General features: G+C 38.9%; 1 protein-coding gene across 5 annotated transcripts in view; it reads left to right on the top strand.

Annotated features, from left to right (window-relative positions):
• Eip75B (Ecdysone-induced protein 75B) overlaps positions 1-10296 on the top strand; it is a 166573-nt gene extending 156277 nt beyond the window's left edge. For 4 of the 5 annotated variants that reach the window (XM_089237030.1, XM_089237031.1, XM_089237033.1 and 1 more), the window contains 4 exons: positions 4721-4959; positions 6383-6541; positions 6654-6882; positions 7000-10296. In XM_089237030.1, the coding sequence (XP_089093156.1) occupies positions 4721-4959; positions 6383-6541; positions 6654-6882; positions 7000-9020 (2648 nt within the window). In that variant the 3' untranslated portion in view covers positions 9021-10296. Of the gene's footprint in view, positions 1-435; positions 1082-4720; positions 4960-6382; positions 6542-6653; positions 6883-6999 lie in introns of those variants that run through there. The other variant, XM_089237034.1, reaches the window with a different exon arrangement.
• Positions 10297-13854: the final 3558 nt, after the last annotated feature.

Raw genomic sequence — 13854 nt, 5'->3', positions numbered from 1 at the left:
ATTTTTCTGTGGTTCATCAGCCTTATCTGTTACGGTATTTGGCGGTTTTTTTTCTTCTGGATCTGAACACCGCATAGTGATGGTATGATTGAACGTGTTCGAATACAAAATTAACGAAATTAAGTTGTTACAGAGTTGATTATCTGTTATTGTGATGCACGCACTAGTAGTTTTGCGGAACTTGGCGAAAGAGACTTTTTTTTCTATTATCCTAACAGGAACTAATGGCATAATTTTTTTTTTCGTCGTTTTTTTTATTATTATTATCATCCAGACCTCGAAAATTTCCGATAACTGATATTGTTTTTCAAGGTCAGTGAAAGAGAGCAGTTCTATTTCCCGAACTGAAAACGGAAAAAAACAACAAAAAAGAGGCCTGTATTGGCGATGATTTTTTTGGTCTGTGATAGTGTATTTTGGCGAGCATTTCATTGACGTCACGACGTTGTCCTTCGAATGACGGTTTCGGTCTCCCGCCGCTCTTGCTCCCACGGCCAAAAATCTTCCCCTGAACTCTCTGAACGTGTATGGTGCGAGTGTGTGTGTGTACATTGCGCGGCGCAACGGTGCTTTTTTTATTATTATTATTTGCGGAAGTGTGCGTGTATATGCTGGGAATTTTATTTTTCTCCTACACACTAAACACATCAGTCGATGCCTTGAAGATCACCGAGAACTAACATTTGTGTTTCTTCAATCTTGGAAATTTTTATTTCTTTCGAATTTTGGGAATTTCAGAAGAAGAGCGTTTTGTTGTGCGCGGGAAGGAGCAGGAGGTCTCTGAACCTCGTTCGGTGCCGGCACCTGTAAAGTGAAAATTACCCCGTGTTATTTCGTGAAGGGACAAAAGAAAAAATGACTAGTATACTCAGCCGGCTGTTAACCTCGGACAAACCGTGGCCATCTCCATATACGTCTATGGTCCCTAGGCCACAGGTTCTCGGAAGCTATTCCATAGTGCCGACGTCCACTACTAGGGCTGCAGTCGTACCTGCCCAGAGTGGGGTCGAACCGACGTCAACGACCACGGTCGTTCGACCTGACAGCAGTAGAGATGGATATCCTCCGAGGCATAATAATTGTGAGTTGTTATATGGGTTTTTTTATTATCGATCTCCACCCTGCATTTAAACGATTAACAGCTATGTTTTATTGATGTATGGTTTTTTTCTTATCCCATGGCACACTTGAATTTACATTTCAAAAAAGTTGTTTTAATGATTTAATTATTAATCCAGACAAAAAAAAAACATTATTGTTAAATTGTAAATAAAAAGACAACGTTCCTAAAATAAAATTATAAATCGTGAAATGATGTTGGACGCCTTCACACAGGAAATAATATATTCAATTTCTTTTAAAAGTTGTCGCGGCACAGCGGTTGAAAAACCCTGATATATAGTACAGTATATACTGCGAAACCTATATATATCTGAAATAACGCCGCAATACGATGAATTTTCTCTAGTCCTCGTGTGATTTTTTGCCAAAAAAAAAAAAAGAATAATTACGAAGTTAATTAATTAAAAAATGCGAGTCGATTTAAAAATTCAAAATTAATCTCCCTCAAAAGTTCAAGGTCACCTCTCCAAAGCGTCGATTATTCGAGGGATGAAGGGTGTCCTCATTGAGAGGTTTTACTTTGTGTGAAATGAAATGATCTCGATAAGGCCCCACTTCTCATCAGTTGAGTCTCGTGTTGAGAGAAACGCAATAATATTGTGTTTTGAAATTTTATTCAAAGAAATTCAAATATTGAATTCTTTTTATATATGAACTTTTAAGTTTATATCTTAAAATTGAGGAATCGATTAATTGCGGAACTCGAATGTTGCTGAAACGTGTTACTCAAATTTAAGTTCTTTTTGAAAATGCATTTTTTATTCTCTATTAAAATCCAAGGGCTTGCGCGTGTAATTAGTAGGATGCGGAAGTGGTTTCTTTTTTCTTTTTTTTTTTAAGGGGGGTGGGGTGGACTTTAATATATTTTTTTTCTCATCAGTGTCGAATTTCGCTTCCGCGTTTCAATATAATTAACAGTTCGTAATTTTTTTATTTATTTTTTGTTTTCCGGCCATGTTCTTTTTTTAATGATGTCTGGCCTTAGTCTGGTTGTTTTTTTTTGTTTTTTTTAAATTTTTTGAGGAGTGATTCGGTGCTTTGCTGTGATGTCGCGCGTGCGCCACTGCGACTCATCTTCCGCGTGTGTGTCTGATATTGCGTTAAATATATATATTTGTTAATTTATTTTTTAAATGTTTTTTCATATTATCATTATAATCTTGGAGGTATGCCAGCTGATTTTCGAGGTGATGCGTTTTTACTTATTTCCGCGTGTTGCTGCTCTTTCTCTCTGTGTGTGCTTTATCCTTCATGGCTTATTTTTTCTCTCTCTCCCTCTTCTGAGAACGTTTTTTTTTATTACTATTATTTCTTCTTCTTGTTGTCGAAGGTTAGCTCTGCAATAATGTTCAAGGTCTTCTCTTCAGCAAACGTCACACAGTCGCCCTCCGTTGCCGAGATATTCAAGGTTTCCGTATCCTTCGCGAACAAACTTCTCTCTTCTACATGTATATGTACCTCTTTTTAGAGCCGTACCTGCTTCTTTTTAGAAAGGGGGGGGGGGCTTGGGAATGAACATCCAATCGATTTTCTTATCCTTCTTTCTTCCGAAAAATTCGTGGACCCTGTGTGAATGTCGGTTCTATATTTATTCGTATACGCGAGGACTTGCTACACGCAAACGTTTATGAGTACATTGCACACGGAGTTACTGCTTCAATGTGTATCGATTATTTCTTTCGGCACTTTTTCTTACAGAAAATCTGCATTAAATTTTAAATTTTCCGTCCATCATTTCCATTCTGCGTCCTTTAGTTTAAGGCACGTAATAGAATCCCATGTTGTGCTTAAGCTCGTATTTAGGGTCTCGTACAACCCTGTGCCATAAAATATTTTACCACTTCCCCTTGTGCAACCAAACCTCAGAAAAAATAAATGTGCCTTCCTAAAATTTTCTGTCCCTTAAATTTCTTTCTTTCTTGCACATGTCTAAATATATCCATGATTGCGCTTATAACTTCTATCGCACTCCTTTGTTCACTTACATGAACTTACATTAACAGGGCTTGACGAATTGAAAAAAGAAATTGAGCGGCAGCCATATTTCTTAGGAGCCAAGAATGATTTGATACTCTCAAGAAAAACGCTCCTAAAATAATGAGATTTTTTTTCGACTTTTCCTTTCCTATATCATTTTCCTACGTTAAAATACACACTGTTATGAAATCAGAAAATTTTGTGTTATTCATAAACTCCAATTCGGCAATCATATACAGGAAATTTTAGGTGCCAATGCACTGATTTTATAGTGGCCATGGCGACTTGGCACGTTGGATTTGTGAAGCCCTGATATATAATACATATAAATATCGGTAAATAATTTTATAATTATCTTGGTGAAATTTCTGAATCTCGAAAGAAAGATGAAAATCTTGAAGGGGTGGGGATTGGTGAAATTATAATCGCACGTGGAGACCGTGAATTGCCGTGCGGTGGCTGTGTCACGAACATTGGTGGTGGTGATGATGATACAGCTGTATAGATGGAATAAGAGATGGCAAAACAACCTTCGAATATAAAAAAAAGGAATGATTTTTGGCCATTCATATTATTACATATTGTAAATATCCTTGTCTTCTCGAATCGACCCTGAATGTGTGTAGAGGCGACAACGTGCACAACGTAGTATTGAGTGTGACCTTTATCAACGGACTTGGAGCATTTAATGTATTTATTCTGCTGTTGTCTCTCTTTTTCCTCTCTCTCTCTCTCTCTCTCTCTCCATCTCAATTATTATTTCGAAGACTTGTACACAAGGTCGTCCTTACGCGTTTCTTCGTAGTAAAGGGAAAAGAGAAGGGGGTTTTACCTCTCTTTTCTCTCTCATATTATATTATATATATGGTCTCATCCTATTATGAAGGAAGGCTTGTTAATAATGAATGCCTCGGGGCTGTTTGGGCTGCATGAGTTACGATCCTTGTTTAACCACCTACGTCTCGCTCATGCAAATACTGTATAATATGTGTTCTTCTTCTTCGTCTTTTACACGTTTTTCTTTGCCGAAAGGATGACGTCACGAGTGAAAATTTTTCTTGTTTTTGTTTTGAAGGAAGTGTCCTCCGCGGTGAAGTGGTGACCTTGTGGGTTGTCATATCGTCACCACAATGTTGATTTAAGACGATTTTTTCTTTTCTTTTCTTGTCTTCATTAAGAATATGAGTTATTCGAGATGAATATATTGTCTTTTTTTTCCTTATATAGTGTATAACTAAGAGGATCAGTGAGGGAGGGGGGGGGAGTGAGCATTATTAAATTGGTCAGTGTTATAATTGATTGAAAATACCGTGAAATGTATTGCGTGTATGGCCGGTATTTGTTTTCGTCTTCTACGAGGTCGGCCTTTGAACAAGAGAAGGGTTTGGAGAGTTTTCTTTTTACGGACCAAGGGGGAAAAAAGAATATTTTTTGCCGTTGCTGTTGGTAACTAATGTTGGTGGCAAACAAGGCTGACGTCATGATGGCTAATAATATTCATTTGTTTGTAGAAAAAAATAAATCGTGCCGTTTTTCTTTAAATCCTGGTTCAAATGTAGATTTTTCATTTTTATTTTGTTAATAATTTGTTATATTTATTTTATTTTTTAATTATTTGCAGCTGTTCGGTTCGGGAGAGTCCCGAAGCGGGAAAAGGCCAAGATCTTAGCTGCAATGCAAAAAGTGAACGCTAGCTCTCAGGAAAAAGCGCTCGGTGCCGAGTTGGAAGACGAGCTGAAACTGCTGTCGACCATCGTCCGAGCTCACGAAGAAACCTGTGATTACACTAAGGACAAAGTGCAAGTTCTCATCGAGAAGGCTCGAGAACATCCCGTCTACGCCCAATGTCCGCAACAACTGGTGAGTTTGTGTTTTTTTTTTCCTTAATGATATTAAAATAGAGGCAACGATGACCAGATAAAAGATAATACCACGTCTCCATTTAACGTATAAATAAATAGAGGAAAACAAGAGAAAAAGTGAGACTATGGTCAAGGCAAAAAGATATGAAAATCCAAGATCAGATTTTTATTTATTTAAGAACGCGGAAGAGACTTGTTTCAATCTCAATAAGAAAAGCAGTGGTGGACACAGAGAAGTACTTGACCTCTTTTTTCTTCTCCTTCGTGAAGATGAGTTGGAAAAAGTTTCTTTTTTTTCGCAGAAAAGAAAAGGACGCGTTTTCTCTTGAGTGAGTCTCTCTCTCTTCGTCAAGGTCAGCACCGCCAAAATGCTCTATTCAAACACTTTTTCTTTTTTCCCACTCACTCACTAATAGTGCAACAGCGTCATCCTGATATCATTTTCCTTGCCAAGGACAGTGGTGTGCGAGATCCGAATCGTCCTCTCAAGTGAGGACGAAAAAAACAATAATCAAATCGAATGTTATCTACAACAGGAACCTCATATCAGACGTTATTAATTTCAGCATGTAGGTGGATTTTTAATAACCGTCAAATGTGTAGGCGTTTTATAACAACAGGTGTACCTGAGGCTTGGCAGGATTGGCAAGAAGAGGTGGTGGCGACGACGCATTTTCATTCTAATTTAATTTTAGAACGAAAACAGGACACTCAGAATAGAACAAACAGGAGGTCGAGAAATGACAAAAAAGAGAGAGAGAGATGGCGGTTGTATACGTCATTGTTGCTGGAGTATGGTGTGAAGGGGAAGGAATGATGTGTTTGATGAGAAAACTACCGCTGCTGTTGCTTCTGCGCCGTAAGTTGGTGCCACGCGCGCGCGCCCCAAGTTCAATTTTTATTCTCCTTTGCTTTTCCCAAGGCCAAGGTCACGTTGCTAAAGCGCAGCGATTGCACTAACACACACGCCACTGCCACTCCGCCACTGTACACGATCGTTATTATTGCGCAGTGGGGAATCCGTTCCAAAAAAGAAGCGCCGCCGCCATTGGTGGAGGTGGAGGGCAGTCGTGTTTTTTGTATTATAGAAGTCAGAGGTGAGAAGAATTTTTAGGAAAAACACAAGAAAATAAATAAATACATAGATTTTTTTTTTCGCCAGTGGAGGTGGGTTCGATATTTTCCCCCTGGATTTTGTCGCCAAGATTCCTGAATCTAAAAAAAAAGGAAGGCGTATCCGGTAGCAGTGGCGTGATATTAGCTGTTTTGCTATCTCACCTGTTGTAGACGCCATTGATTGATATGGTAATTAGCGCGCCATGACCTTGTACTAAAAAAGTCTCAACGAAACTAATTATGTATCATTATTGCCATTGAGTTTGATTATTAATCAGATATTTTTTTTTCTTATGTCATTACAGGCATGTCCATTGAACTCTGCTCCACACATAATCGATGGGCACTACATGGAAGATTTTTCGGAACGGTTCACGCCCGCCATCCAAGGCGTGGTGGAATTCGCCAAAAGAATTCCCGGGTTCAGTTTCCTGTCCCAAGACGATCAGTTGACGTTACTTAAGGTACGGACGATTTCGCGATCGGATTTTATTATACATATACATTTATATTACCTGTTTCGAATGGAAAGTTTTATGTCAGCGTGAACTTATGTGTCGTCAATTATTTTTGCAGGCCGGTGTGTTCGAGGTGCTTCTGGTGAGGTTGGCTTGCATGTTCGATTCGAGGGCGAATACCCTCATATCCCTGAACGGTCAAGTCTTGAGACGAGAGTCGCTGCATTCGGCCAGCAACGCCAGGTTTCTCCTGGACTCGATGTTTGACTTTGCTGAAAGGCTGAACGCCCTGCACCTGTCTGACAGTGAAGTCGGTCTCTTCAGCGCTGTTGTTGTTATTGCAGCAGGTCAGTGTCGTTATGTTAAATATAACGAGTTTTTTTTCCACTTTCGTCAGTTAATTAACATTTTCATTTATTTTAAGACTATATATTAAAAAATTTGTCCTTTTTTTACTTGAACAGATCGTCCAGGTCTGAGAAATACGGAACTTGTGCTCAAGATCCAGAAGAAACTGATGGACATTCTTCAGAAATCAGTTTCGGCGAACCATCCCGAGAACCCAAATATCTTTGCCGACCTGATGAAGAAGATTCCAGACTTGAGAACTCTTAACACGTTGCATTCGGAGAAGCTTCTCGCTTACAAAATGGAGCCCAGAAATCAAAGCGCCACTTCGGCATCGTCTTCTAGCCCGGTGACAGCGGCGGTGACGAATGGAACAGCGACCATGGCAGGTCCGAACATCTATGCAACGATTCCCCACGAAATATGGAGTCAGTACTCGCTCGCTCATCCGCCATGTCTGACCGGTGAGGAGGACTTGCGCAGTACTTCGCCTGGCCAGCAGAGCGAGCACAGTGGTACGTCGACAGTCAGTGAATGGAGCACGACCGACTCCAAGGATGAGCACGACCTCATGGGCTCTCCTAGGTCGGTCGGCAGCGGACTTTGCATCGACGATGCCAAAAGTCCTCCCATGAGGACGTCCAGCTTCTCCAGCTCCAGGAGTTATCACAACGAGGACGGCTGGCCCAGTGCCACTGAAATGCAGCACAACGGTGAATTCAGGGGTGTCGCGAAGAGGGCCGCAAACGGTTCCGAACACGGCAGCAGTTCTGGTGACGAAGGCTATTTCATGGACAGTCCCATCAAAACACCCGTGTATCCGAAACTCCGCCGAGTGGATTCGCCAACGGACTCTGGCATAGAGAGTGGGAAAGAGCACGGACCTAGCACGACCCCGACCATATCAGTGTGTTCGAGCCCACGTTCGGCCGTCGACGAGAAGGTGAAGGACATGGACAGCGACCATTCGGAGAAGCAGGACAGTGGCGTCGAGGACATGCCCGTCCTCAAACGTGCTCTCCAGGCACCTCCGCTGGTCAACACGAACATGTTGATGGACGAAGCGTATCGCCACCACAAGAAGTTTCGCGCAGCCCGGAGGGACGCCGAGAGCCCCTCGAGCCCCAGTGGTATTTCTCTCGCAAGTACCCACAGTACCCTGGTGAGGACTTTAGAACAAGCTCCGAGATATCTCAGTGAGCAGCAGCTGAAGAGGACTGACCTCATCCACAACATCATCATGAGAAGCGAAACACTTCCAGCACAACAACAACAATCGCCTGTCCACCATCAAAGTCATTCATCGCAGCAACAGCTGCATCATCAACAGCTCCCTCATCCGGAAGTCCAGCAGCAGCATCAGACAAACGGTACGAGCGGCTCCAACCTACACATCGCTATCAACGGCTCTTCATATCCTTACAGCAGTGTTCCTAACCCCGTGCCACCAAGTTACACCAGTCCCCAGCAGAAGAACTTACTGGTTTGTCCGTCTGGCTACTACATTCCGAACGGCAACGCCACGGCCACTATCTATTCGGCTGGTTCTCCCGTCTCGTCTTGGTCGTCGGGACAGCAGCAGGCCAATCACAGCACCATAACGACGGTCCCTTCCTCGACCGTCGTCTCTCCCAGCACCATTCACGGGCAGTACTCGACCGATCACCATAATCATCATCACAACCACCAGCAACAGCAACCTCAGTCTTGTCCCGCGACCATCCAACAACAGGTCATCGCCGCAGCCCTGAACGCACCATCCAGCGTAGGAGGAGGGTGCCAGCAGTCTCTGTCACCGAGGCTGGTATATTCCACGAGGTCTCCGTCAGCCGCGGTCGTGGCACTGAGCTCTCCGTCTCCCCCGACTCTAGTCATCGGTGGCGCTTCGGCACCGCAGATACAGCAGCATCAACAATCCTCGACGCCATCACCGTCCACCAGCTTATCCTCTTCTTCTTCCCCACCATCCATGATGTGCCAGCTTGAAAGTAGGTTGAAGTCGGCTCTGAGTCCAGTGAATCGCCAACCTGGCGATAACAATAACACCACCAAGACCACCAATTCCGGAGAGTCGCAACCTCTGAACTTATCCAAAAAACTCTTCGCGGCACCGACCATGTTGAAGATGGAGTCGTGATTCCTCTGAGGGAAAAAAAACTCTTTTTCTTCAAAAAAAAAAAAAAAACTCTGATATTTAAACTTTCACGTGAATACAAAAATATATTCGTTTCTTCCCTCCCAAAAAAAAAGAACATTTTTTTCTTATTGAATGTGATTGATGTAACGTGTGTACCATAAATATTGCGCACTTATCCGAAGAGAGAAAACTGTCAGAAAAAATGCGCTTTCTTGTACATTTTTTCCCCCCTTTATTTTCTTCCTTTTTTTTTTCAATTTACGTGTGTTGTGCCATTCCAAGAAAACACTATAGACGAGATTGAGACGCTTCTTCTGTGTGTATAAATATTATCAAAGAAACTGAGACAAAATTCTCGTTTATTATAATTTATATTTGAAAGAGGTGATATTGTATTTAAAAAAAAAGCGCATTTTTTTTTCTTCGATGTACAGAATGGCTTTATTATGCGAATTTTGTGTAATTTCATTTATAGGAAGAAAGAAGAAGAAAGAATAATGATATATATTTTGAGTAAAATATCAAACACCAGATTTAATTTATAAATATTTTTTTTGTAATAAATGTTTTCTCCGATTTTTTTTTTTTAAGAAAAAGGATTGTATAAAGTAAATGGTGTTTTTTCTCTTCTTCCTCTATCTTCTGTGGTTATTTTCAGGTGAAATGAACGGTGTTCGTATGTAAATGAGAAGAAAATGGGATTTATATTGATCATCAAAAAAAAAAAATTCCGGATATAAATTATATAATTTTTCTTCACCCTTTCCCTTGTTTGTAAATATCAACCCCACCCCCAATTCGACGCCATTTTTGTATTGTTCGGTAATTTAAAATATGAAAAAAAAATGGATGATTGAAATATGGCGGCAACGTGCAGTGGCGTATGAATATTATTTTGTGTCCCCTTCTCCCCCCGCAGTATTATCATTGTTAATACTAATATTATTATTATTATTATGGTAGAGAGATTGAATAATCTTTGTTGCGAATGTAGTGCTTGTAAAAAATAGCCAAAAAAATATTATTATTGTAAAAGGATGGAGATTAAGAATTTTTTGCCTTTTTTTTTTCCAGGGGGCTTTACAAAAAAAAAGGCAGTTCGTAGTACAATCAAATCTTCTTTTTTTTTCTTTTTAAATTAATTTAAGAAAGAACTGATTTTTTTTTTCTGTTTTTATTTGCTTTTGTGATCTCTGAGATCATTGGTGTGGCCTTTGAGCCTGTCACGTGATCACTATATTTGTGTCGTTCATTAAACATTTTTTGAGTGAAAAAATTTTTGTTTGTCGTTTTCGTTTTTTTGCATTCTTGAATTTATTTGTGTGGGACGGGGCTTATATTATTGGTCGAGAAATCGAACGGCTTTTATGATGATACGGGGATGTAAGGGGCAATCATGGGAATAAATATTGTCATTTTTTTAAGATTGTCTCGAAATTAGATCAATAAGTAGATCCCCGATTATAAAAACTGGCGAAATATGCGCAAGTCCCAAAATATGCATAAAAATCCCCCAAAATAAATTATGCCTTGAATAAGTTATGAATCCTGAAAAAAGTTAAAAATTTCGAAATAGGAGCCAAAAACGGAAAAATATGTATTAAAAAAATGCAGGCATGTCTTTCTTAGTGCATATTCATTTACGAAAAACTACCCCCCCCCCCCCCGCACATATGTATATAATCAGCACCTCAGATATAATGCATGGGCAAATAACTTTTACTTTTTTTTATTCCATGGCATTTTTAATTCCTAGTTTGTTGTAACTGCTCAGTAACGAATTATCAGTGGCAAGAGGATTTCCACGCAATTTCTGAAAAAAAAACCACTTTGGCATATCTCTAATGGCCTTACAATAATAAAACGGTTGTGCTTGTGATAATTGGAAAAACAGTACTGCGAACATTTCTATTAATTCACTAAATCTCACCTGCGAAAAACAATGTTATGAAGATATTATGAGCAATATTTATTTAAAAAATGATAGAAAAATGTGACTGAGCTTAAATAAACCTTCAAAAATATACTTGTAATGAAAATTCTTTGATTTCATGCATTTATGCTAAAAAAGACCAAAATATGTAAATACATGTGCCATTTGCTTATATGGTAATCTGAGCTCTACTGATAAGCACGAGGAAGGCTGAAAACATTGTAACTTAAAGGCATCTCAAAATACAGGGTGTTGCCTTGAAGTGGTGACAAACTCAGGGGGTGATGTTAGGCATCAAGAGGAATAAAAATTGTCATAGAACACACAGGGTATTCAACCTTTTTCTAGTCACGAGCACTGCCTGCACCCATGACATACGAATGCATGAAATCTTAATGATTTCAATTTTTTTTAATGCAATTTGTGCAAGGTGTTTAATCGGAAGGTTGATGAAGTGCTCGCGAGCACGAAATCGGACACGAGCATCGAGCACTCCAGGTGCTCGCGAGCAACTTGGTAAAGATGCCTACCATAGGACATGGTATCGCAAATCACGCTTAGTCGGTGAAAATCGATAAATACTTATATGAAGGGTGTGACGTCGAATAAGAAAAAGACCAATAATAAGTAGAAAAACATTTATTTGACAGCATGATTACAACACACAGCCTGTGGTCTGCAAAATAAGTAAAATGAATAAGTACAAAAACCATTTATTTGACAGCATCGTTACAATACAGCCTGTGCAGCACAGTTCAATGTCAGGAAGTAGACGAAGAGAAATGATTATAGGAGTTGTTGACACCACAGGCTGTGTTATGATCAAGCTGTCAAATAAACGTTTTTTATACTTATTATTGGCCTTTTTGTCCCACTCGATGTCACATATGCGATTTCCACCGACTAAACGTGGTTTGCCATGTTCGGCGATGTTGCTCACTTTGAGAAGCACTGTTCTATGGCAATTTTTGTTCCTCTTGATGCCTAATATCACCCTCTGAGTTTGTCGCCACTTCAAGGCAACACCCGTTAAATTTTTGTATCTAGCTAGAGCCAAGAGTGTCTACGAAGTGTGGGTCGAAACAATTCTGAAGATCATCGTTTCATTTACAGAAAATCATTATTCAATCGTCTATTTCTTTAGTCTAAGTATTTAAATCAACCGACCCTCCTTCGGGTACTATTTTTGTAAAAATGTCATTTTGGATGCAACACAAGTGGTTTTGGTTTGGAAACGCATAAGATTAAGTAATAAATGTCATTTCATGAACATTTCAGCAAAACAAAAAATTATATTGCTAATTATATAAGTAAAATCAGCATATTCGCACCAAAAGCAACTGCTTGTATCAACATGTTCTCCACGCAGGTGCGATGAAGTAAAAATTTTAGAATAGTACGAAAACTTTTTGAGATATGATCATACACGTGAAAAAATACACATTTTTCATTAAAAATACTTGATATTCTCGATTCAAAATCATGTAAATCAAGAAAGTTTTGAACATATATTGCTTAGATCTTATTTCTTTGCTCACAGTCAAAACTGTTTAAAATACAATGGGAAGAAACATTCTTGAGATATTAAGTGTTTTTCGTTGAGTGAAACAACAAAAAACACAAATCTTCAAAAAAGCGCATCCTTGATTGGCAATGACTTCGCTTCTAGTTATTGTAGGAGACGAAAATGAAACAGTTTTTGGATTCTAAGAATAAAACTGCTCTTTCTATGAAATAAATGAAAACAGTTTCATAAATTTTGACGAAATTCATCATTTGAAGAAAGGAGGCAGGGCCGTCTTAAGAGAGCATCGTGGACCCTCGTGCCAAGTAATTTTTCTGAGGCCGTACCTATTAAATTCTTAAAAAGTTTAACTACTCTTTTTCTGATGCCCCGGGCAGTGTCCGGGTGAACCCGTGCCTTAAGACGGTGCTGGAAGGAGGGCAGTCACTTTAATCATTAATGAAAGATATTTTTAAAAAAACACAAAATTTTTTCGATCGGGCCAGAAACAAATTTTAAATTGAAAAATACTTTTTTCAGTGAGATATATGAAAGTTGTCATATATATAAAATCACGCCCATTTCCGTTCAGATTCTACGATTTTGTGTTTCGTGTACTAATTTGCTCTCGTAGGCTAATAAAGATATCGATTGATGGAGATGAATGTCATATAAAACGGAAGCTATGATCAAAGCCAAAGACAGAGATTTGGCACATAAAAAATATAGACCGATAATTATATTAATTTAGTGATCGACCGCGGCTGTGGCCTTCTGTTTAAATAAAATAACATGCTTATGAAATTAACCTTGAATCTAGAGGATGCAAACGACGATAAAATGGTCGTGACGTCAACATTTCGATTTACATGCTGTTATGCAATTTTCTGTTCATTTTCTGCGGATCGTTTTTTTTTTTCCCACTTGACGAGAACAATTATCCATGAATCCGTTTAAGGTGGTCTCAAACCTTTGAATATTGTGAAAACTATACTCTAGTAGAAATATAATTAAAAACACTAATTATATATAAACCACTGATTTTTATTAGAAATTTTTTACACATATTTTCACTTTTATACGTCGATGCAAAATTTCAATTATCTCTAATACTTTTAAGGTTTTGCAAATTTTCAAAAAAATAATTAAAAACACTTTGTGCTCGCATGATGATGACATCAATTTAATTGAATAAAAATTGATTCAAAGTAAAGGAAACTGTTCAGTTCATGAAATGAAGCGAAAGATTAAGATTTAATGCACTTTCGACCTTATTTAAAATTAAATTTGAAAATTCAAAAAATTTCAAATTTAGAAGTTTATTTCAAAAAAGTTAATTTTGATCTTTTGCTTCATTTCATGAACTGAACAGTCTTCAATTTGATGAATCATTGATG

This window comes from Pholcus phalangioides, unplaced genomic scaffold (assembly GCF_987345545.1).
Source record: "Pholcus phalangioides strain wild (caught in Gottingen) unplaced genomic scaffold, Ppha-v1.0 ptg000009l_1, whole genome shotgun sequence".
In the NCBI taxonomy this organism is placed as follows: domain Eukaryota; kingdom Metazoa; phylum Arthropoda; class Arachnida; order Araneae; family Pholcidae; genus Pholcus; species Pholcus phalangioides.
This window is presented reverse-complemented; position numbering and strand designations above follow the sequence as displayed.